Raw genomic sequence first — 25,671 nt, 5'->3', positions numbered from 1 at the left:
ATGAGACCAAATGGGAAGTCTGGTTCATGGGAAATGGGATAAGGAGGGTGTCTTGGGAAACTTGGAATCAGGGCACTTCCTAGTGGGCTGATCAAAGCGGGCCTGTTACTAACCCTCCTTAACCACAGTAGCCCAGGGACCAGCAGTTAGTGTAACGGCTATGTCGCTGGACTCCCATGTAGTGAACCACGGTTCGCGTCCTAGACCCGGTGGTTTAAACTCACGTCGGGTGCATGTGCGTGTGTGCCCAAGATCAAGAGAGGAGAATAGAGGAGAAGGGATTGTGGCATGGCCATCCTCCCTAGGGGGTGATTTCTCACTTTCTGTCTCTATGTCTCTCTCAGTCTGTCTGGCGAGCACACGCACCTTATAGCAAAAATCTTTCCAAAAAAAAAAAAAAAAACACAGCAGCCCAGTCAACCTACACTAATACCTACTCCATAAGGTTGTTTCAATGGTTAAATACAGTATGTGTGAATTCCTCCACGAATAAAGGCCATTATTATTCAGAGCTTTTGTTTGTTGGTTGGTTGGTTGGTTGGTTTTTGAGAGAGAGAGATTTTTGCTATAGGGCATATGTGCTTGTCAGAGAGACAGGGATACAGAAAGCAAGAAATGACCCGGAGGTTGGGTGGCAGAGCAGGCCGCAATTCCTTCTCCTCTATTTTTTCCTTGAGATTTTGGGCATGCACGCACACACAGCATGGGTTTCAATTCATCAGGTCTGGGACTTAAATCACAGTCAACCACATGGGAGTCCAGCACCTCAACCCCTACTTCACCTGCTGACCCCAGGGCTTTGTAAATTACCAATTCTCAAAGAAGCACAAGCCATTGTCCTAAGAACTTACAATGGTCGTGAAATACAAAATATAGGATCTAAGTGAACAAGAGTTTGCTATCTGGCTTTGAGAAGGTGTATCCAGTTGTCTCAAAATCTCAAAAGAGTCTGCATAAAGAGGAAATCCCAAGGCAGGGCGAGTTCTGAGACTAGCATTCCTATTCCCATCCCCATTCTCCAGAGCTGCTGGCCAGGAATGACAAGAGGACCCGCCATTGTTCCGTACTGCTCGGAATTTGCATGAAAAGTGATGAACAGTGTACCCGCCAGATCTGGCCCCCTGGAATGGGCCCGGTATGGTATCTGCAGTGAGTGGAAGGCCATTCTCTAAACTGCCTGGACTCCCACCGCACGTCTTTACAGAAAGACACAAACTCACGTCAGATCAGCCTTTTGTTGGTCTCCGGGGAATGGCGACTTTGTTTGTTAATGCCACAACAAATGTGTCTCTGAATAAGGGAATTGACAGGACACCTGTCTCTGCATTGAAACCTGATTAGAAGCAAGTCCAGCCCCTTCTATTCTCTCAGGGGTCTTCACAGTCCTAAGCTGTTTAGTCCTTTGTGATTCAGTCTTTTCTGTGTGGAAAACTCCCTCCGTGTTTCTTCTATTGATAATCCACACAGTGAAACATAAATACCCACACGCTCACGGGGAGCCACCTCTGCCTCCCGAGTTGGAGGAAGTGTAGCTGCCTCCATGGAAAGACTTGATGGGAACAGAAAATGCACCCTCATAATACTCAGCCTGTCAGGACCAGCAGATGGCGTGATGGCTATGTCACTGAACTCCCATGTAGTCGACCGCGATTCCAGTCCCGGACCCGGTAGCTTAAAGTCACACCAGGTACGTGTGCGTGCGTGCCCAAGATCCCGAGAGGAGAATGGACGAGAAGGGATTGCGGCATGGCCATCCCCCCTGGGGGGTGATTTCTCGCTTTCTGTTTCTCTGTCTCTCTCTGTCTTTTTGGCAAACGCACACGCCCTATAGCAAAAATCTCTCAAAAAAAAAATTTTAATGGGCCCCTAAAATGGTGCTAACATGCTTATTTGGGGTGACTCGCTCACATTTTTCATAGAATAGATTTAGGGTCCTGGGCAACTAAAGGCCCAGTGTCACGTGTGTTGGCCCATGTGTCAACTCTCGTCCCTCTGTGTTCTGATGACAGGGCAGCCTCAGGCCTGTGGCACTCAGTGGCAGCAGGTGTTGCCTGCGTGTCCCCCCTGCTGTATCCAAGGCTGTCTCCCAACCCCTCCAAGGCTCCCTACTGCATAGCCAGTGGTCGGGGCTCGGGGCTGGGCTCATCTACATACCCAGAGGACATTCAAGACTATGACTGAGCTGGGCCTTCCCACTGACAGCCTCTCTCGCCTCCAGCTGCTGTGCTGATGGCATGCTCTCCAGCTTCTGTTTTAAGCCATAGGGAGAACACAGCTTGTTCTTCTCACTCCACCCTCAGGCTCCCCCATCGTCCTCACTGCGTGTGACCCAGTGTGGACAGCAGGGCTGTGTCAACAGTGAAAGCGTCCCTGTCTTAGGCATGCAGAAGTTACAGCCGCGTTGTGAAGAGACCGTGTGGTCAGTCGATGTGTCTTTCCACATTTACGTTAGAACATTTCAGACAGTAACTTTAGCAAGATCGGAAGGTTATCATGTTCTGACACATCTTGGCAAAGTCTGTCTTTGCACTCATGGGCAGGGAAGCCCTGCAGCGGTATCCGAGAAGCGGCGTGCACAGCCAGCACGTGCACCGCTCAGTGTGGGAGGTCAGCACGTAACACCGTGATCTGCTGACGCCCAGATGAACCCAGAGCTCCCGCCCGGGGGGTCCTAGGGAAGGTTCCCTCCTGCAGTGCCCAGAGTGCCCCACCCAGAACTGCAGCCCATGCCCTCAGCCCCAACGTCCCCTCTGCTCTGTGACCTACCACCCCTCAGGCCTTACTGGACACGCCTCATCCGCCTCCTCTCTGGAGTCCAGACTTAACATTTTCTGGCTCTTCCAAGCCACCTTCCAACCACTGTCAGTACCACTGCAGACCGCAGCGCATCACCGGCCTCAAACCCCAGCTGTTCCTTCCTGCCACCCTCCAGAGTGGGCTGCCTTCCCACCCTGAGACCCACTTCTCTCACAGAGCCACGTGGGCCCCTAATGGCACAGCTGTGAACCCCGCAATTCCTAAAGGGCTTTTTCAAAAGTCATTTTGTTTCTGCTATACATTAACCACAAAAGAACTAATTCTAAAGGAAAAAAAAAAGACAATTATGTGAAAAACGGCTCCGAACCATGAAATAGATGCTGATTATAAATATAGACTTCAGGCATTATGAAATGAGGCAGCTCTAAATTTTCAAAGAACAAAGAAAAAGCAAGAGGATTTTTTAAATATCAAAAGGACTTTCAGGTTATAATTAGTAAATTGACTAACCTTTTTAAAGGTAAAAGTGAATTTCTAGAGCCTCCGGCATTCATGGAATTACAAATAGTGTAAGTCTCGGGACCATCTCTGCCAACCTCCTCGCTTCACAGAAGAAAAACAAAAGGCTTCATGACTTCCCTGAAATCGGGAAGCAAGTCTGTGACTGCCAGGATTCAAATCAGGGCTCCTGACTGTCTTCCTCGAGTGTTTGCCATCCATTCTGCAGCAGAAGCTGCTTTCTCAAGTGACCAGTTGTTAGGCTACTGGGTATGTACATGGCAGTGGTATCGTGGAGGTGTTGGTGTTTGTGGAGGTGATGGTGTCCATGGAGGTGTTGGTGTCTGTGGAGGTGGTGTCTATGGAGGTGGTGTTTGTGGAGGTGTTGGTGTTTGTGAAGGTGATGGTCTCTATGGAGGTGTTGGTGTCTATGGAGGTATTGGTGTCTATGGAGGTGGTGTTTGTGGAGGTGTTGGTGTCTATGGAGGTGGTGTCTGTGGAGGTATTGGTGTCTATGGAGGTGGTGTCTGTGGAGGTGTTGGTGTCTATGGAGGTGTTGGTGTCTATGAAGGTGGTGTTTGTGGAGGTGATGGTCTCTATGGAGGCATTGGTGTCTGTGGAGGTGTTGGTGTCTATGAAGGTGGTGTTTGTGGAGGTGATGGTCTCTGTGGAGGCGTTGGTGTCTGTGGAAGTGTTGGTGTCTATGAAGGTGGTGTTTGTGGAGGTGATGGTCTCTGTGGAGGCATTGGTCTCTATGGAGGCGTTGGTGTCTGTGAAGGTGTTGGCGTCTATGGAGGTGGCAGTGCTGCCACTGAGGTGATGATTATAGTGGTAATAGTGGTCATCACAGTGGTGGTAATGGGATGGTGGTGGAGTCGAAGCCAGTGGTGGTGGTAAAGTTAGTGGTGGAGGAGGAGGTGATAGTGGAAGTGGAGGCGGCAGTGACCATGGTGGTGGTGGTGACAGAGGTGGTGATCATGCTGGTGGAGGCGGAGATGGTAGAATTGATGGCGCCGGTGACGATGGTGACGGAGATGGTGAGGTAACTGTGATAGTGCCATGTGTCCAAGCGCTGAGAAGTTGAGGAGCAGGAGGTGGTTCAAGGGCCGCTCCAGAGCATGTCAGCCAAAGCTGAGATTCAGTTACGTCTATCTGGGTATATCTAAGAAATTGGTGGGATGAAAAGAAGGATGTAGCAAGTATGACAAACTAAACAGCTGTATCGATAAACAAAGTCAGAGGGAAAATAGAGCAGCTGAAAAAAGCAACAGGCTCCCAAGGATCTTTCACGTGGATTGTCTTGCATGTTGTGTATTTCCAGGCCAGGGAGCCTCCCCTCACAGGGAGGTTCCGTGGGTGCAGGCACGGATTGTGAAACCCATTTGTTGATTGCCTTTTCTGTGCAAGGACCTCAGCCCGGTCTTGGCAACACAGAAGTAAACAGGAAAGCAGCTTGGTTTTGTCTTTTAATATCAGGAGAGCTGCCTGGCTGAATGAGACAGCTTGCCAAGCCCTGCCCAGCTGCAGGCGGTAGTGCAGGCTGCAAGAACCCCGCTTCTCTCTCATGGGCAAGTCCACATGTCCTCGAAAGCACTGCGTAGCCATCCACTTCATGGCTCACAGTGCCACCGTGTGGAAGGCACCTGTGGTTGGTCCTACACAGAAATGCCACTGAAGCAGGAGCAGCCTGGAAACAGACATTCCCTGGAAGGCCCCACAGCATGCCCTCGCTGTGGCTCTTATGTCAACAGGTACAAAGAAAGGCTGTCGAAGGTAGGGTGAATCAGCTGCCAGGCCCACATTCTTTATTATTATTATTATTAATTCATTTTTTAAACAATTATTTATTTATTTAAGTTTTATTTTGTTTTCTGTTTTTGTTTTTGTTTCAATTTGACCAGAGAGGGACAGAGAGAAAGAAAGAGTGAGGAAGTAAGCCTGCAGGTCCGGGACTAAAATCGCGGTTGGCCATGTGGGGATCCAGTGCCCTAGCCACCAGTCTGCCCTGTAAGATCTCTGGCTGCTGTCCGAATCATGGAATCCAGGGGCAGCTCTCTAAGCCATCAGACCACCCCTAGATCCAATCCACTGATGAATTCTACAGACTCTGAGCTGCAACTTTATTTCCACAGGAGCAAACATGAATCCGCAAAGGCCAGGGGCAGAACAATCACTCCTAACTGCCTTCCTGGATCAGGCACTTGCACTTACACCTGCTGGCCTCAACTTCAAGTCCCTCCTGTCCTTCTGAGTACTTTTCTCCCTGGCTCCTGGCTGGGGTTGGTTGTCCACTATGGTCTTGTCACCGGGTGGACTAAAGCCTGACGACATTCCTGGCACAATGACTGACTACAGACTAGCCCAGCTCATCGGGTGGTGAGTGTCCGCTCTGGCAACACAGGGTCAGAGACATGTCTGCCCTCCTAAAAAGACCGCAGATGTTGGGGCCTCAGCTAGAAGCTCCACTGTCTATCATTCTAAATGCTGAGCCAGTCCCAGGATTTCCCGGATAAAGAAGAGTTGTTTCTGATACAAGACATGTATGAGATGAGCCTGGTTCTTACCAGATGACAAGGAAGCAGAAAACTCCTAAGATTGTGTCAAAAAGACCCAGGAGCCAGGTTAACAGGCACTCATGGGCCAAAGACTGGACAATCTCAGTGTGATAAAGGAAAATGGTTACAGTGGGGTTAAACAAGTCAAATATCTTTGGGAACCAGCGGTTAGCGTAATGGCTATGTCGCTGGACTCCCACGTAGTCGACCGCGGTTCGCGTCTCGGACCCGGTGGCTTAAATCTCACGCCGGGTGCGTGTGCGTGCGTGCCCAAGATCCCGAGAGGAGAATGGAGGAGAAGGGATTGCGGCGTGACCATCCCCCCTGGGGGGTGATTTCTCGCTTTCTGTCTCTATGTCTCTGTCTGTCTGGCGAGCGCACGCGCCCTATAGCGAAAACCTCTCCAAAAAAAAAAAAAAACAAGTCAAATATCTTTGAACACACAAGGTTGTGTCATACCTATGAAAGTATGATACTAGGAAACCCACTCATTCTTTAGAAAAGGAGAACTATTGAGCTGTTAGCTCCCTTACTTCTGTGAATTATACCTCAGGACCACGAGACAGTTGATACAGGGAATGTGTCTTTACAGAAGTTTTTCAGCTAGTAGATGTCGAAGGAGTGATAGACTCAAAATGCCAATTTTATAAATCCTTAATCAATGTATGGATTTTTTTTTATTTTATTTATTCATTCATTTATTTTTAATTTGACCGAGAGAGACACAGAGAGAAAGAGGGGAAGAAGTGAGAAAACAAGCCACCAGGTCTGGGACTTGAACCACAGTCAGTCATGCGGGAGTGTCCAGCACCTTAACCACCATGCCACCTACTGGTCCCTGAATCCTTAATCAATGCATGGATTTAATCAATGAGCATTGATGTCTGTCATCACGTCATCATCAGCATCATAAGAGAATCAGACATCCTGTGCTTCCTGAGGGACGCACACACCGCCACCTAAGAGTCTCACCGATCCTGAGGTGGCACCGACCTTGAGCTGTGAAATATTGCTGTCCTTGACCAAAACGGAAGATTTTTCTACTGAGGCTTCCCCCTCCAGATTCACTTCTAGAGGGTAAGGCCACTTCTGTCTCTTTCTCTCCTTTTCTCTCTCTCTCTCTCTCTCTCTCTCTCTCTCTTGCGCGCGCGCGCGCGCGTGCGCTCTGTCTCGCGGTGTCTTCCCTGTGACTTTTAATTTCTTTTTTTAAGGTAAAGTATTCTCTGGGTTCTCAAGCCTTTCTTTTATTGTGCTAATTGGTGCCTTTCCCCATGTCATTTAGGAAAGGCAGAAACCCAGGCCAGGCCCATCCTGAGATGGATACCAAACTTGAGCTGTGAAATACTGCTTTTGCACAGCGTGCATTTTTTGCTTTATAAAATTAAAATCGAATCGTTTTTTATTACATTTTTTCTTTCTTCTTCTTTGTTTTAGTTTTTCTTCTTCTTTCCTTTTTCTAGTTCTTTTCTTTTTTTTTTTTTTAATTTTTATTCATTGTCTGCTCAGCCTCTATGCACTGAGTGTCATGACAGGTCTCAACTGAACAGGACTCAAACATCTGAATACGATTAGGGTCAGAATATTTCTCTATTCCCACTGAATCTGATGCACAAAGAGTGAGAATGGAACAGAAGAGAGATTGCAGATCACCTCCTCCAGCATGCCGCTGCATGCTCAGATTGAACTTCAAGAATTAAGAAGAAGCGCACCATCCATCATGACTAGAAATCACCACAGGGTCACAAAGAGTATGGGAAAGCAAGAAAATACCTCTCCTCCCAGGGAAAGAATAACTCTTCTTCAGGCTCAGACAGTACAATGAAACTCATGGAAATGTCTGACAAAGAATTTAGAATATTCATAGTGACAAAGATAACAGAGATGGAAGAGAAGAAAGACAATGAACTGCAAAAGAGGCAGGAGAAAAGAGCTGATGAGTTCCAGGAGGTGAGGAAATTCTTGCAAGATCTAAAAGAGGAAATACACACGATAAAAAAGACTCAAACGAACCTGTTAGAGATGAAGGCTATAATACAGGAAGTCAAAATCTCCCTTGAAAGTATTAAAAGCAGACTAGATCATACAGAAAATCAAATCTCAAATGTAGAAAATAGAATCGTTAGCCTAGAAAAATCCACCACAAAGACTGAGAATATTGCCCAAAAATAGGAGAATAATATACAAGCAATACTAGATAACCATCAAATGTCCAAACATCTGGATAATTGGTATCCCAGAAGGTGAAGAGACTAATAAGGGCATTGATAATCTATTCTGGGCATTGACAATCTATTCCATGAAATCCTACAAGAAAACTCTCCAAGCCTAGAGAGGCATTCAAAGATCCAATCCCAAGGAATACAAAAGACCCCAAATAGAATCAACCCAAAAAGATCTTCTCCAAGACACATTATAGCCAAACTGACCAAAATCACAGGCCAAGACAAGATACTAAGATTGCCAAGAGAGAAATATCAAGTTACCTACAAAGGATATCCCATCAGGCTAACAGCAGACCTCTCATTGGAAACAATGCAAGCGAGGAAAGAATGGGAAAATATATTCAATGTATTAAGGGAAAAGCAATTCCAACCAAGAGTACTATACCCGGCAAGATTATCCTTCACATGGGAAGAAAAGACAAGAACATTCTCAGGTAAATAAAGCCTGAAAGAATGTACCAACACAAGACAAGATCTCCAAGAAGTTCTGAAGGAAGAGCAATACCAGAAAAATTAAATATAGACACACAGAAATAAGAGTTCAAAAACTAAGAAAATGGCCAACTTAATCATAGGGGCATGTCTGAAGTTGAATATTATATCCCAGAATTTAATCGGGAAGATTGAACCACAACAGAGATAGATTAAGTACATGAGATTAAACTGATGAAATAGCACTTTATGACTTTTGACTAAAACATTGCTGATTCTCTTCTAGGCTTTGTTGTCCAGTTTTAAGGATTTCTGCCCTGTCTTGAACTGCAGATAGGTTCACGTACCTACTATTTGAACAGAATCCTAACCTGTTTCCTGACTTTACGTTTTAAGCAAAGTTCCTTAGCATTTCTTTAATTTATTAAAGCTAAAACTGCTTTTCTTGAAATTAAAAAATATATTAAAAATACCTAATTAATGACCGTAGTAAGCTACATAGCATCAGCTAGGTGCTACCTTATAGTATATTCATTCTACTCAGTTTCATGCCTAAAGTCAGACATGTATTCACAGACATGTATATACCAGCTGAACTTGCTGTTGAAAGTAGTTAGATTATTTAAGAAATTTTGTGAATCAATAAAATGTGGGGGAGGGAAAAAAAGGAATGGAAAACAACTGTGGACACCTGAGATAGTGTGGGGGGAGGGTGGGAAATGCCAGAGGGTGAGAAATAGGGGTAATATATATATGTATATATATATATGAAACTAGAAATGGAAAACTATTGACAGTAACATGTATGATTTTAAGCCACTACACAGTATATTATTCTGGATGGGAAATCACATTTCATATGCTGTGACGATGCTCAAGGAATGAATGCTAACTAATTAATTAATTTTTAAAATGTTGCAGAAAAAAAAATGTTGCAGAAAAAAATTACACTGCATTTATAACTAGATTCTAGCTTTGCCCATATTTTCAGTTTAAGGTATTTTGTGAATCAATAAAATGTGGAAAAAAAGTTTAGTATGGAAGGGAGAGAGGGGAAAGGGGAAGGAAAAAACAAATGAAAGTATGCTTAATTAACAAACAAATAAGAAGCTATTTGCTTCTCATTTATAGAGTAATATCTTTGGCTTGACTGACATGCATAGTATTTGTGCTCCAGAAAGAAGTGTTGTACACTGTAAAGATAAGATTAAATAATTAGTTAATTAATTTAAAAATCAATTCTTCAAAAAAAATTAAATAATTCTTTAAATAAAAAAAAGAAGAGTCTCACCAAAAAAAGAAAAAAAAATCAAAGCGGAATCTGATCAAATATTTGAATCTAACAAAAAATTTATAGATAGTTCAGGGAAAAGAGGAATGATTAAGCACCACCACAGTAATCAATCAGCAAAAGCCAGACTAGGCAGAGTTCTACAGAGCTATCTGATTTCTCCAGCAACAACAAAAATAACAGAAATCATGGGGAGGAAAGGGGAAATGAAGAGAAAAAAAGGGAGGGAAGAAAGAGGGGAAATGGAAGAAAAATACATAGATTAAAAGACACTAAAATCGTATAGAAAAATAGAGAAACTATGGGTACTGAATAGATGTCTAATGATGTCTAGAAAACAATACTGGTTTTGTTACAGCATGATGGTGGTTTTTGAATTAGAGTATCTTTTTTGGGCACGCATGCACACACGCCCGGTGTGAGTTTAAGCCACCAGGTCCGGGACGCGAACTGTGGTAGACTACATGGGGAGTCCAGCGACATAGCCATTACACTAACTGCTGGTCCCGCTTGCTTTTTCTTTTCTAAATTTCATTCTCATGTCCACCGTATCTCAGGGGTGTTCAAGGTACTTTTTTTTTTTTTGGAGAGATTTTTGCTATAGGGCACGTGCGCTCGCCAGAAAGACAGAGAGATAGAAAGTGAGAAATCACCCCCCAGGGGGGATGGCCATGCTGCAATGCCTTCTCCTCCATTCTCCTCTTGGGATCTTGGGCACACACGCACACACACCCGGCATGAGTTTAAGCCACCGGGTCCAGGACTCGAACCGCAGTCTATATGGGAGTCCAGTGACATAGCCATTACGCTAACTGCTAGTCCTAAAAGAGAGTATCTTTTAAAGACACATAGAGGTACAGTATTTGTGAATAGAAGTTTGTTTGGGAGGAGGTTGATAGGCACTCAGGAAACAAGATCCCTTATGTGTCGATAATTGTTAGATACGGAATCCAAGCACAGACGTCATTATGCAGTTGTTTCTATTTTTGTTACGCTTTAAGTTTTACATAATGAAAATAACAAAACAGCAACAAAGGAAAGTTAACTACATTAACCTTAAAAAAGGACTAAGAGTATGATCAGAGGATGTGTAAGAGAAGAAATACAAAGGACCATTATGAAAAGAAATAGAAATGGATCCTAATTTTTGTTTGTTTGTTTGTTTTGCGGGGGGAGGGTGTTTAGAGAGAGATTTTTGCTATAGGACACATGGGCTTGCTAGAGGAACAGAGAGAGACAGGAAGCGAAAAACCAGCCCCGGCGGCATGGCCACATTGCAATCCCTTCTCCACCATTCACCTCTAGGGATTTGGAGCACGCATTCACAGGCGCCCGGTGTGAGTTTCAAGCTGCCGGATCCGGGACTCAGACCCTGATTGACTACGTGGAAGTCTAGCAACTTAATCATTACGCCATCTGCTGGTCTCAGAAATGGATCCTACTTTGAAAAAAACTTTGTAAATGTATGTTTTTTTAAAGGTGAGTCTTCATTTTTTACATATCACATTACCAAAACATTGAAAGATGAATAATATTCCTGGCAGCAAGAAAATGCAAAAAAACAAGCTCTCTGATCCACTGCAAACTCTAAACTAAAGTGGCTCGAGTTTTTTGGAGAGTATTTAGCAATATGAAATGAAAGTTACATATCAGAAGTTATGAGTGTAGAACTCCAACGCCAACCTGCCAGGTCAGATGCCACTCACACCATGGACAAGTGGCAAGACTCAAAGCAATGTTGTCAGTTAAAATCCGGGACCAGCAGTTGGCGTAATGGCTACGTCGCTGGACTCCCAGGTAGTCAGTCAGCTGTGGTTCAAGTCCCAGATCCAGTGACTTAAACTCACACCAGGCACGTGTGGATGAGTGCCCAAGATCCCCAGGGGAGAATGAAGGAAAAGGAATTGAAGCATGGCCATCCCCCTAGGGGGTGATTTCTCACTTTCTATCTCTCTGTCTCTCTCACTCTGGCGAGCGCACAGGCCCTATAGCAAAAACTTCCCCATAAATGAATGAATTAATTAATTAATTAAAGGGGGAGGGGAATCCGGCAGTCATTTCTATGAATAAGCAAGAGACAAAGAGGGAGACACGGAGTTTATGGAGCTGTGTTCGAACGCAGGGAGTGGCCAAGAGCTAACAGCCCACGACCAACTCCCAGAGCAGAAATCCCCAGCACGTTGCACACTGCCACACTTTCCACTTACCCACGGCTATCCATAACATAAACGGAGCTAGTCTGGCATGACTCTCGCCCTCATGGTTTTCCCCAAATTGTTCGGCGCACCTTTTCCTTTCGCATGACATTTATGACCCTGTTTTTTTTTTTCTTACGGCCATATTGAATCCGTTGACTCAGACTTGTGACATTCATTGTTAGATTAGGGGAAGCTCCAACATATTTTTTTAAGCTGTACCCTTTAACAAAACAATCTAAACATCTGTGAGTAACTAGCACAGTAAACGATAACTTCAAGACAGTTTTCCCAATTTAACCTGCTACACGGCGTCCCTTGAGCAAACATTCCCCTCTCTTTAAGATTTCTTGCCAGGGACTACAGCCCCAGATACAATTTTTGTGACCATTGCCTAACACAAGAGACTTCAGTTTCCTCTTCTAAGCAAACAAGCTTAATTATGACTTTGTTATCATAGTTACAGATAACTTTAGTTACAGAAGCCACAACCACCAGTTATAAGAAAGAGGGATCAAGTAAAGCAAAACAAAAGAGTTTAAAAAGTATTTTTTCCTCTCAATGGAAAAATCTCATTTTGTATGCTATAATGATGTACAGTGAATGAATGTAAATAAAGAAAAAAATGTATAAAAAAAAAAAAAAGTATTTTTTCCTGTTACAGCAAGTTCCTCAACTACTATGTGTCTGGACTCCTTGTTCATAAAATGCCTGTCACGGGGATCCCACCTCAAGGGGTCGCTGTGGGGTTGAGTCAGTGTCCGTAAGGACCCTGGCTAGGCCTGGCATACGCTGCTGGCTCTCATCACCATGCTGGCCGGCACCATCACTTCTAGTTATTCTAAGGGAATCTTAATCAAGTGTGCAAAGATGTAAATGCATATATTTTTAATCACGTCATGATTTATAAAAGGCCAAAGATGGAAATGCCTGGTTAAATAAATGTTTATCATCTTTGCCTTGGCCATTAGGTGTATGTATGTGGCCATTAAATATAATTATGTTGATCTCCATATACTAAGATAAGGGCATTTGTAATCTACTTTCAAGGAAGAAAATCAAACTAAGAAGAATAAATATAGTGGAATCCCAAGAGTAGCTTACTTTTTGTCGTTTTTCTTTTTTTTTTTTAATCAATGCGCATGAATCAAAAGTTAAGAGTAATTGACTCTGACTTGGGGAGTTACTTGAATTTACTTTTCTTTTTGATTATCTGTATTTTCTGATTTTGCTACATAAATCTCGTTATTTGTATAATTTGTAAATAATCTGCTACGTGAGTTCCATAGTTCTTATAAGTCTTGCTGTGATAGCTACTGTTAAGTGTCAGTTTGATGAGATTGTGGGATACCCGGATGGTAAAGCATTATTTCCCAGCATGTCTATGAAGGGAAGAGACTGGGGCTTGAGTCCGTAAAGTGAGTAAGGAAGATCTGCCCTCACCCAGTGCGGATGGACCCCACTCAAGTGGCTGAGGACCTCAATAGAACAAAAATGTGGAAGACTAATTCTCTCTCTCTGAAGCTGGGACACCCTTTCCTGCCCTGCTCTAGGCTCCCTGGTCTTTGAACTCCAGGATTCGCACCAGGACTCGCAGCCCCCAGGTTCTCAGGCCCTTGGCCTCAGACCGAGGCTTACACCACGGCTTCCCTCGTTCTCAGGCCTTGGGACCTGGACTGAGCCACGGCCCATCATCCCTGGGCCTCCAGCTTGCAGACAGCAGGTTGTGGGACTTCTCCGTCCCACTTACTGCTTCAGCCAGTCCCTTAATAAGTCCCCTCTCATACATACGAGAGGTTCTGTTTCTTTAGAGAACCCTGACTAACAAACTCGCCAAAGAATTTGAAAATGAGGAAGGGTGAACAGCATCAAAGTACCCAAGTAATAATGTTAGTCAAAGCCTCGAAAGCAGAAACCAAAACCCATTTGAAAACATACATCATAACGAACTTTCGAGAAGTCTTTCTCATGGGTCCACGTTTCTTTCATAACAACTGAATACCTGAGATTGGGTAGTTTGTAAAGAATAGAGGTTTCGGGACCAACAGATGGCGTAATGGCTACGTTGCTGGACTCCCATGTAGTCAACCGCAGTTCGAGTCCTAGACCCAGTGGCTTAAACTCACACCAGGTGTGTGTGCGTGTGTGCCCAAGATCCTGAGAGGAGAGGGATTGCAGTGTGGCCACTCCCCTGGGGGGTGATTTCTCACTTTCTGTCTCTCTCTTTCTGGAGAGTACATGTGCTCTATAGCAAAAACCTCTCAAAAAAAAAAAATAGAGGTTTATTTAGCTCATAATTGTGAAGGCCCAAGGTCAAGGAGTGTCACCTGGTAAGGGTCTTGTGAGGGCATCACATGGTGAGAGACAAGAATGTACCTGTATGTGTCTGTCTGTCTCTCTCCCTTCTGTAGAGCCACCGGGATTCAATCATTGCTCTATAGCAAAAACCTCTCAGCTAACCTCATTCAATCTTAATCATCTCCCAGAAGCTCTACCTTTTTCCTTTTTCTTTTTTTTTTTTAATTTTATTTTTTTTTTTTAGGTTTTTGTCATAGGGTGCTTGCACTTGGAGAGACAGACAGTAAGAGGGAAAGTGAGAAATCATCCCCAGGGGGACAGCTATGCTGCAACCCCTTCTCCCTTCTCCCTTCTCCTCCTGGCATTTTGGGTGCACACACACATGCACCCAGCATGATTTTCAAGCTGTGAGGTCTGAGACTCAAACCTCAATCAGCCACGTGGAATCCAGTGCCTTAACCACATCACCTGCAGGCCCTGAGGCCCTACCCCTTAATCCCACATTTGGATTGAGTGTCCATCCTCTTAATATCTTCAACCAATCTCAACACATGAATGAGGAGCGCAGGGTACATTCAAGCCTAGCACATAGTTGTCTCCATGTGTACACACATGTACATGCACAAATACACTGACTGTTCTCATTTGGGCTCCCCCTGAAAGCAAAGCCAGAGGCAAGGATCACATTAATCTAACTCAGAGGTGCTACGGGCTGCACGGGTAGCATCAGCTCTTCACTCCCGGGTGGCGACTGCAGGTAGGAGTGCTACCTTCCACGGCATCAGAGATATCCCTGAGGCCAAAAAGCAGAGACCACAAGGCACAGGCTGGAATGTGGTACACTGGCAGTGGAAGTGTGCTCAGAGCGGCACGAAAGCAGGAGGTAATGGGAGGCTGGGGCGTGGCATATTCGCCACTTTCCTTGCCAAAGTCCAGTGAACAGAAAAATGCAACTTTCTTGGCAGAATCTTTATTTTTTGGAGAGGTTTTTGCTATAGGGCACGTGCGCTTGCTAGAAAGACAGAGAGAGACAGAGAGACAGAAAGCGAGAAATTACCCTCTGGGGGGGATGGCCATGCCACAATCCCTTCTCCTCCATTCTCCTCTCGGGATCTTGGGTATGCACGCACACGCGCCCGGCATGAGTTTAAGCCACCGGGTCTGGGACTCAAACCGCGGTTGACTACATGGGAGTCCAACGACATAGCCATTACACCAACTGTTGGTTCCTTTGTTGTTTTTTTTTTTGGGGGGGGGGGTCCAGAATCTTGAGAGGAATGAACCCCCCTTATCAGTGAGTACTGCCCCTACCCCCTCTTCACATGGCTACTGGATCATCCATCACACGCTTTCTCAGCTGTTCAAAGGTGTGAGCTACACAAAGGGAACCCCCTACCCCACCACAGATCCCTGCTGCTTTCTTTGATGGCTTTCCTCCATCACCCTTCCCCCAGTTCCTCCTATGAGGAACCTATGAGGGTCTACCCCAGGTGTCAGGACCACCTGGAGGTCAAAAGAAGCCCGGGGAGCAGAGGAGCTGGTAACAGGTGAAGCAAAACTGTGTCTGAGTTGAGTGGGTAATGGACGGAGCCCGGTGATGAGGGCCTGGGCTCATCACACTATCCCTGTACTGGCGATATCTATGTGTACATATGCGTATGCATATACTGGAAATTCTCCATAACAGAAAGTTAAAAGGAGGTCTTGCTGTGGCAGACAGGGTCGCTTGTGGTCTGGTTTCCCTTCAGGAAATAAAGTTGCTGTTCAACTACGAAGAGTAAAGTTCATGGACAGGACTCAAGTCAAGGTCTCACTCATCCTGGGCCACCCCAGCTAAAGGCCAAGCACCGTGTGGGCACCAGGTCTGGCCATTTCCACCCGGTGGAGGCTCCTTCATGGGCAGCTCCCGCTCTCTAGCGCCCCCTGGATAGGAGGCAGCCCTGTCTGCCCAGCATGGCAGTCCCGGGCTCCCTTCAGCTTCCCTCCTCTCTCCTTCTCAGTGGTCAGATCCGCATGGCACTCTGTGGCCTCGGCCAGCCTGATCCTGCTTCCACCGCCTTCCCCTTTCCCAGGTGAGGCTCCTCAAAGAGCCCGGTGCCCACCTGACTGCCCCGTGGCAATCACATCCTCAAGATCCTAAACTGACGCCACACTCTCACCTCCCACAAAGTGCCAGAAACAACGAGAAAAGTAAATACATCGACCCAGAGAGTTGTAACATTATGCTATATTTAAAAGTCTGTATATAATAAATTAATGTTTTTCCCACTAAAAAAATACAGTGGCTATGGAAAATACAATGACTTGGAAAATAATTTTGAAAATTCAGTCTGTTGTCCTTAGGGGGTAGGAGGCCCCAGCAGGTCACCCTCCCACCCATGAACAGGCCCAGCCAGACATCACGACTCTGGGGAGCTGTCCAAGATCACCCTGGGCTGGGCTGGCGGGCTTCTCGCATGCTCCTGTAAGTCCTAACCCCTGTCACTAGGCCACCCCTGGACCGGCCCTGCCCTGTCTACTCTGCCTGCAGCCTGTCACCAGGGAAAGGCTAGAGAACGTGGCTCAGAGCAGGTGCTCAGTATTTGACTTCAGATCATTGAACGACTGACTGACGCACACGCCCCTGGAGGGAACCACGTACAGGACCCACTGTATTTCTGCACGGTTACTCCTTTCGGTCCAGAGTGGATATGGAACGAGAGGAAGAAAACAGCCTGCAGGTCCTGTCACAGCCCTTCCTCAAGCCTTGGGACCCAAGGACACACAGCCCTAGCCCTGGGCCTCCAGGGCAGGGAACCACACAGGTAGGGATGGGGCTGAGGAAATCAGATTTCTCCTCCACTCTGTTTTTCTCCAAGAGGAAGACCTCTCGGTTGCTGGTGAGCACAAGCCCTTGTCCAAATCTGGAAGCCTCCTCTTCTGTCGGGGTAGGATCTGAGGTGACCTCAGCCGAGTCCCAGCCAGGCTCTGGGACAGGATCACCAGCCAGGTACTCTAGGTGGGCCAGCACTCCAAGGCCTGGCACCAAACTTCTCTGGGAGTTTCGAACGAGACAGGGGCTTCGGTTTCTCTCTCTGGTCCAGGTCCTGGGAGAGATCTTCTAAGGAAGAGATCTCCAAGTCACTCTCATCTTCAGAAAGCTGTTGGGGTGGGCAGTGGGAGGGAAAGGGAAGGGGAGAAGAAAATGCATGATAAGAGAGGAGGGTGACAGTTAAACATGACGCAGGATGGAAATGGGGGCGAACGCAGATTTGGAAGAAAGCCACAGGGAGACACTACACCTGCCTTCTCAAGTCTCCCTGTCTCCTCTGCCTCAGAGACCTGGGGTCAGAATGCTTTCAAATGCCCCCAAGATTCTACTCACTACACCAAGGTGAGCACCCTGAAAGGCTGCCAAGGCTTTCATCTACACTCTGTGCAAATTGTTCCCCCCACATGGACAGAGCTGGAAGCCCAGAGCCTTGACCTTTCCGAGTTCTTGGGCTGAATGCACCCTGGGCTAAAGCACCCGCCTCCTCCCTTGCCTGGTAAACTTGGACTAAGGAGCAGGAGGGGAGCTCCAGGGTGGTGGGGGTCCTTCAGCCTGGAACAGGGCCTGGGCTGTAGTTGACAAGCAGATACCTTGAGAAGCAGCTCAAAGCTCCAGCCAAGAAGCCGGTCAGAGCCCAGCTGAGCCAGGGCATCAGGCTCCCCCGGACCAGCAGAACCTGCACAAGAGCCCAGCCTTCTCTTCCAGAGCCCCCAGTGTCCCCACTGGCCACCTGGGCCTTGATCAAAGCCATGTTATGCATTTCCTCCTGGAATGTAGGATCAGACAATCAGATGCCATCCGGGGCCCCGGGCGAACGAGTCTGCTTGGAGCAGTACCTTGATCTGTTTGGGACAGTTGATGCTTTCTCAGTAAAAGGAAAGGAAAGAGGCTTTTTTTAAAAAATCATTTGGTCTCGGGGACCAGCAGATGGCATGATGGTTACATCCCTGGACTCCCACGCAGTCAACCGCAGTTCGAGTCTGGGACCCGCAGGCTTAAAACTCACGCCAGGTGCATGTGCATGTGTGCCCAAAATCCCAGGAGGAGATGGAGGAGAAGGGATTGCGTGGCCATCCCCACTGCAAGATGATTTCTTGCTTTCTGTCTCTGTCTCTCTCTGTCTCTCCGGCGAGCACATGTGTCCTATAGCAAAAATTTCTCTCTTAAAAGAAAAAAATGGTCTCCTTACAAACATACAGGAGCTGGAACCAGCAGTTAGCGTAATGGCTATGTCGCTGGACTCCCATGTAGTCGACCATGGTTTGCGTCCCGGACCCAGTGGCTTAAAACTCACGCCGGCGCCTATGCGTGCGGTGCCCAAGATCCCGAGAGGAGAATGGAGGAGAAGGGATTGCGGCGTGGCCATCCCCCCTGGGGGGTGATTTCTCACTTTCTGTCTCTCTGTCTCTCTCTGTCTGCCTGGCGAGTGCACGCGCCCTATAGCAAAAACCTCTTCAAAAAATAAATAAATAGGGACCAGCAGTTAGCGAAATGGCTATGTCGCTGGACTCCCACGTAGTCAACCGCAGTTCAAGTCCCGAACCCGGAGGCCTAAACTCACGCCAGGCGCCTATGCGTGCGTGTCCAAGATCCCGAGAGGAGAATGGAGGAGAAGGGATTGCGGCATGGCCATCCCCCCGGGGGGTGATTTCTCACTTTCTGTCTCTCTGTCTCTCTGTCTGGTGAGCGCACGTGCCCTATAGCAAAAACCTCTCAAAAAAAAAATTAAATAAATAAATAAGTAAAAACATACAGGAGCTGTGTTATAATCAAACACAGCACATAATAAAAGGGAAGAACACCATCAAAACCAAAGACTGATTGTTCATACTTATGAGTTTAGGGAAATTGCACTGATTATCCCAAGATGCACCTTTTCGAGTGAGAAAGGAGTGTGAAGTAAAGATAATTCTACATTTGCTGCCTCAAAAAATAGCAGGATCCTGCACGTTGTTCCCTGTCGAGGGGGAGAGGAACAGTGAGGAGGGTCTGATACGCCGGGAGAAGCTCGACTTCCGAGCTCTAAATGAAGACCTGGTCACGCACGCAGTGAAGAGGTCGGGCCTCGAGACATTCGAGTGAGGAGGCAGGACCTTGAATCCTTAGAACCAAGGGACCTAAACTTTGCTGTTTTATGTTGGTGCTGGTAACAAGCCAGCGGGCTTTTCCATGTTAACATGGGCATGAGCGGCATCCCAAACTGGCCAGCCCTCTGCGTGCTCGGGGGCAGAGGGCGACCATGAAGTCATCTGCAATGTCCCACGAGGGTCACAGCTGACATGTTCTGGACCTTCCCCAGCCCTCACTCTGGGTCCCCGAAACTCAGAGCTGGCCCTGAGGGGATGGCAGGGCCACATCCCACCTGAGGCTTCCCTCCTGGCATGGCTGCTCTCTGCGGCGTGGCGTCGGGCTTGGAGAACAGACGGATCCCTCCGGCAGGCTTCTTGGCTGGCGCTTCGAGCTGCTTCTCCAGGTTCCTGACCATCGACTGCACCAGCGTCCCTGGAAGGGGGACCAGTGGCAGAGTCAGTGGGCAAGCCCAGGAGCGAGTGCTTTATCCTGGTGGGTTGTGTCCAGCTCCAGTGTGGACAGAGGGAGTGTGGAGAAGGGTCAGGAGGAAAAGGGGAGAACGACATGAAGAAGAGGCACAGGAAACTACAGAGAAGGCCCAGGCCAGCGTGTGCCCAGTGACAAGGGGCTTAGACTATTCTGAAAACGTGTAACTGCAGTGACAAGACTACGGAGGACACAGGCTCAGGGAGCTGTGTTTCCCCTTACTGGGAGGCCGAGGTGGGAACTCTGCTCAGTTTGACCCATGAACTTCACGACTACCAGGTAGACACTCATTCCCTCAACGCCATCACCGAGAGACAAGAAGAAACATGATGATGTCACGAGCACAGAAGGGCTGCAGATGGGACCGGCTTTCTGCAGATCCACTCAGGAAGGGAGAGGCTGAGAGGAGCTAAGCAGTGACATCATCAAGGGGCCCCTGGTGCCTGGTAAGCCAGGGCAACGTCTGGGCCTCGGGAATGGCTAAGGAGCAGGGAGCGAGATACGGCCTTCTAGGATTCCAGTGTCTGGGCCCGGGCACACTCTTTGGAGCCATGACAGCCTTTAACTCATTGATTTGTTCAAGAAATGTTTGTTAAAGGACTACTGTGGGGACCAGCAGATGGGGTAATGGTACCTCCCTGGACTCCCATGTAGTCGACTACGGTTCAAGTCCTGGACCCGGCAGCTGAAGACTCACGCTGGGCGCATGTGTGTGTGTGCCCAAGATCCCGAGAGGAGAATGAAGGAGAAGGGATTGCGGCGTGGCCATCCCCCAGTGGGAGGTGGGGGTGATTTCTTGTTTTCCATCTTGCTGTCTCTCTCTGTCTTTCCTGCATACACACATGCCCTGTAGCAAAAATCTCTCTTAAAAGAAAGAAAAAGGACTACTACGTACCAGACCCTGCTCCTCACTCTAACCATCTCGTCCAAGGATCTCATTTTACAACAAAAAGAAACAAACTCCTTGTGCAAGGACAAGCAGGCAGCAAGTGACAGAGCCAGAACAGTTTCTGGAGACTCCAAACTGCTGGTTCCAAGGCCAGGGCACAGGCCTTCTCCAGACCTGGTTCCAGTGGGTCCTGATGGGCAGGCAGCCGTAGATTATGCTGCGGACACCACAGAGCACTGGGCCCCAAAGCAGGGATGCCGCAGATTGCGGACCAAGGCTTATACCCCACCTCTACTCACTCTAGTTACAAAACTCCAAGTTCCCAGTTCTTTAACTCAGTCTTGGCTAGAAGATGCACCTGAAGGCCCAGCCACTGAGGCACAGCAGAACCACAAGTGCCCTCCTAGGCTGCAAGCCACGTGGCCAACGGTGGGTTCAGATCCCCGGGTTCTTGACCTGAAAACACACGGGTGCCCAGGATCAGAGGAGCTGGGGGGTTGGAGAATGGGGATTGCAGCATGACATCAGCTCGCCGAGGGAGCCGCTCTCACTCTCTGTCCTGAACATGCATGCATACACACACACACACACGCACACATGTGTGCATACACACATGCACATGCACACATGCATCGGCCACCATAAAAGAAAAGGGGCCAGGGGAGACTAAAGCCAGAAGCTACAGGCCTCAGTTAGCAATTTTATAAGAAAATTTGAAAAACCAGGAGCAGACACAGCTGTATTGAGAACTGCAGTCCGTGTAACCTGTTGAGTAAATGATACGTTTAATAAATATGTTCGTTTCGGCTACCATAACATTTACCTTCAATCTCTACGATGCCCTTTTCATCAACAAGTAGAATTTCTGTCTAAGTCGCTTTGCCCAAGAGGGAGAGAACATTCCTATAGTTTTAAAAGGGAAGAAGGAAGAGGAGGAGTGGGAGAAGGAGGAGAAAAAGGAGGAGGAGGAAAAGAAAAAGAAAAAAAAGGAAAATAAAAAGAAGAAGGGCTGCAGTGGTCACAGGCTGTGGGCAGAGGCTGGAGGCAGCCTGCTGTTGAAGAAGAAGGGAGAAGGAGAAGAGGAAGAAGAGGAGGAGGAAGAGGACAAGAAGAAGAAGAAAGAAGAGAAGAACAACAAGAAGAAGAAAGGAGGAAGAGGAGGGAAAGTGGGGAGAAGAAGGAGGAAAAGAAGGAGGAGAAGGAGGAGGAGGCGGAGGAGGGCTGCAGTGGCCATGGCTGTGGGCAGGGGCTGGTTTTCTGTTAGCTCCCATGCTGGGCTCCACCTGCAGGGAAGTTAGGAAAGCACACTTCCCATGACCATTTTGCTACAAAAAGCTATGTTCGTTGGACCGTGTGTTACAGGAGCCCGTAGTTGCCGAAATGTTCATTGAAACCTAGGTCTGCCTGGAGGAAAACACAGCACAAACTCTGGATCTGGTGCTAATGAACTTAAGCAGCAGAGAAGACTGTATGGATAGTCTTGAAAATGTTAAGAACATAGCTAAAGGTAGTTGTTTTGGGGAAAGAAATATTTTTTAACTTGTTTTTAATTCCCAGAAGAGAGAAAGAAAGCACCTCCCCAAGGGGGCCTGATCCTGCCGCATTCCTCCTTCCTCCTTCCTCCCCCCAGTCGGAATCCTGGGCATTGTGTGCACACATGACCAGTGTGTTTTTTCAATCTGCCGTCCCACGTGGAAGACCATGTGGGGTCCAGCTCCCTTAACCAATAAGCTACAGGGCTGGCCTTGGAAAAAATATTTGATCAGTAAAAAGAAAAAAATAGTAATGAGTTCAACACATTAACTTCAATGACATAACACAAAATCTCAGTCTATATGACACTGTGACGAACTAGCCTTGTCCCAGAGGCATTCGCTCACCATCTGTCACCTCATGGGTAGGACAGCCCTCCCCTCCAGTGCTGGAGGAGGAAATGAGGCACTCCTGCGAAGAGGCCCCACAGAGCTGAGCAGGTGGTAAGCACCTACTAAGGGCAGCAGAGAGGGGACCCATTCTCTCTCCTGCCTCAAGTTTCCACAGAAGAGGAAACTTCTGCTCTACCCACCAGGATGGGCAAGACTAGGAAGAACACCCTCTCTGTTGTTCCCCCGCATGCTACTCTGCCCCACCCACACAGAAGCAGCAAGCCTAGCCTGACAGAGGGCTGCTTCAGTGAACGGCAACACCAGCTTGCTCTCTCTCTCTCTCTCTCTCTCTCTCTCTCTCTTTCTCTCTCTCTCTCTCTCTCACCCTCTCCCTGCACCTCTGACCGGGTTTGGAGGCTGGCTGGAATGCTCCTCACAGCTGCCTGTTTAAGATCCTGTCCACTCAGGGTCAGCCTTGCTGACCCAACTCTGTACACGGGTATAGTCAGGGTCTGGATCTGGGGAGGCTGGAAGAGCCCCACTTTGGTCTCACATGCTGCTATTCCTCCAATCCAGCCCTAACAGGAAGTTGATGCCTTAGGCATTCCTTCCCTGACACTGTTCCCGGAGCAAAACTCGTTGTATCTGGCCATAGTGTTTATTTTCTATTGGGGAGAACCTGGAGGAGAAAACTGTGAAGAAAACAAAATCCTGCTGTTTTTACAAAGTGGATGAACCTGGAAGATGTGATACTACATGAAGTAAGCCAGGCTATGAAGGACAGATATCGTATATCCCTGCTTAACACGAACCAAATGTCCGCACGCTATGGCAGAAACTGAAAGACTGGGTGGCATACGAGAAGGGAGTAGATACCAGAAACTATAAAGGGAAGAAGGAGGAAGAGGAGTGGGAGAAGGAGGAGAAAAAGGAGGAGGAGGAAAAGAAAAAGGAAAATAGAAAGAAGGGCTGCAGTGGCCACAGGCTGTGGGCAGAGGCTGGAGGCAGGGGGGTTCCAGGAGAACACGAGCAACAGACGCAAGAATGCATGTAGAAAGTGGAGTGGATTATGGAACTGTACACCACACAGCCAAGTAAAGATGGTGCTGATAACACGATCTATACCTCCTAAAGGATAATTAGTACAACTGTGATCGAATGTGTAACACCACGCGATGTTCACTGCGGAAGGAAATGACTATGTCTAGATCCTTAGAAAAGAACCTGGAGGAGAAAAGAGGTGAGTGGGCTTCGCCAACCTCCCACGTTAAACAACTCAATGACAAAAGAAGGAGAAAGGAAGCCTCACTCAAATTCTAGCATCTCTTGCTATCTCTATCCCAGAAAAGCACCTGAGGGGAAGAGGGCCATTCCCGCCAAACAGAATAGTGAAATACCCAATTAGAAAGTGGAGGGGTGTTTGCCCAGCCTAGAGAAAGCCGGGCTGGAGAAGAGCTGCCCCAGGGGTCGCGCCCCACTCACCTGAGGAGGCCAGCCCACCAGACCCCTTGCCAGGGGGCTGGGCGTTCCCCTCTGAGCTCTCGGTGTCAGACCAGTCCCAGTCAGCCTGCAGCCGGGGCACCATCCTGGCAGGAGTGGCTGGGGGCTGAAGAGACACGCGCTGGACAGAGTCTTCCTCGGAGTCCTCTTCAGAGCTGAAAGGGGGCGTGCTGCCGTGGAGGAGGATAAATGGGGGGTGCGTGAGCCAGAAAGAAACTTCAGAAGTAAAGGTCACCTCCTTGCACGTGTGTTTGGTTTGCCCAGAGCCAGCCCTGCCACCTCACTCAGGCTCAGATGACAGCCAGATGTCATCTGGGAGCACCACAGCCACGGTGGCGTCTCCCTCAGATGGTGGGCTGGGGGGGCAGCTCTTCCCGCTGAGGACCAGCCACCCCCCCACCCTAGCATGACACCCAGGGACGGAGGAGAGGTGGGCGAAGGAAGGGTGGGTCTGTCTGAGCTGGGAGCAAGCAATCCCTGGTCCCTTCCTCCAAGTTCAGGGTGGACCCTCCCAAAGCACCTCCTGTTTATGTCTGTCTGTGCCCTCCCCTGTCTGCAGAGCCCAAGGGAGCCCAGAACGGGGCTGCCTGAGGCCAGGAGCCTCCAACCCAGGCCCAGTACGAGGGCCAGTCCAGGGCTCACCTCAGCCCAGGCCCAGGGGAAGCAGGCGTGCTGGCGGGTCTGTGAGCTCTGGGGCGTGGAGTGGGGGTGGACCCCTGGGTCAGGTCAGGACCACAGCTGCCAGGGCTCTGAAGCGTGGATGTGGGCGTCTCCACCAACTTGGCCGGCAATGTCCCATGCTGGGGCCTGGTCTGTGGACGGGCCTCTTTGGTGACTGGTGTGCTCCACCGGCCTTTGACTAGAAGCACAGAAAGGAATGACTTTCAGAGGATGCCCACGCCAGACCCTCAGGCTGAGAGGACGCAGGAAGAGGCGAACCAGGGATGGACGGTCACTGTCCCAGCGTGCTGTGATGACCACTGCAGATCTGGTAGGTGCCCCCGCCCCAGCAGTCCCACTGCTGGCCAGATGCAGAGCTGGGACCACAGTTCACAGTTTTCTCAGAGGCCAGGAGAGCAGCCACCTGTTCACGGGTTCTGCTGTCCTTACAGGAGACTTCAGGAGTGAGCAGGTCTGAAGAGGGCCCAGCATGCCTGCAGCGCGGGGTGCAGCCCTCAAGGTGCACCTGGCAGAAGCCATCCACTCCGCAGTGCAGGCAGCCCTTGCAGGAAGGGCTTGCCGCCACTAGAGGTCGCCGCAGGCCTACGTCGGCCATCGGGAGAGCTGTGCAGCAACCCTCAACACTGTCTAGGGAAGGCGTGTCCAGGACAGCCAAAGTACATCAAGCCAAAGTGCACCAAGGCCACTGAAGGGAAGAGGAGTCACGGGCCAGTGGGGTTTTTTTTAATGGAAAAAGAGGAGAGAAAGTGCAGCTCAAGGAGTCAGGCAGTACTGTTCCACCAAACTCGTGCGTGTGAGTCACAGAGCAACCGGCACTTCCTACTGTAGTTCGAGGTCCAAAACGTTGGAAACGCCCTGCTCGAAGCAGGTGCATTTACTAAGCGGGCCCTTCTAGGAAAGA

The 25,671-nt window shown here is 48.3% G+C and overlaps 1 protein-coding gene across 1 annotated transcript in view; it reads right to left on the bottom strand.

Moving 5' to 3' along the window:
• Nucleotides 1-16,491: 16,491 nt before the first annotated feature.
• DZIP1L (DAZ interacting zinc finger protein 1 like) overlaps nt 16,492-25,671 on the bottom strand; it is a 52,677-nt gene continuing 43,497 nt past the window's right edge. Inside the window, exons 14-17 of the mRNA XM_027775572.1 lie at nt 24,732-24,948; nt 24,072-24,259; nt 19,642-19,781; nt 16,492-17,388 (exon numbers count right to left, since the gene is read on the bottom strand). Of these exons, the coding sequence (XP_027631373.1) occupies nt 17,227-17,388; nt 19,642-19,781; nt 24,072-24,259; nt 24,732-24,948 (707 nt within the window). The 3' untranslated portion in view covers nt 16,492-17,226. The remainder of the gene's footprint in view (nt 17,389-19,641; nt 19,782-24,071; nt 24,260-24,731; nt 24,949-25,671) is intronic.

This window comes from Tupaia chinensis, unplaced genomic scaffold, assembly GCF_000334495.1.
Source record: "Tupaia chinensis unplaced genomic scaffold, TupChi_1.0 Scaffold000574_1, whole genome shotgun sequence".
In the NCBI taxonomy this organism is placed as follows: domain Eukaryota; kingdom Metazoa; phylum Chordata; class Mammalia; order Scandentia; family Tupaiidae; genus Tupaia; species Tupaia belangeri.
Note: the sequence above shows the minus strand (reverse complement) of the source record. Positions and strands in the feature narration are given on the sequence as shown.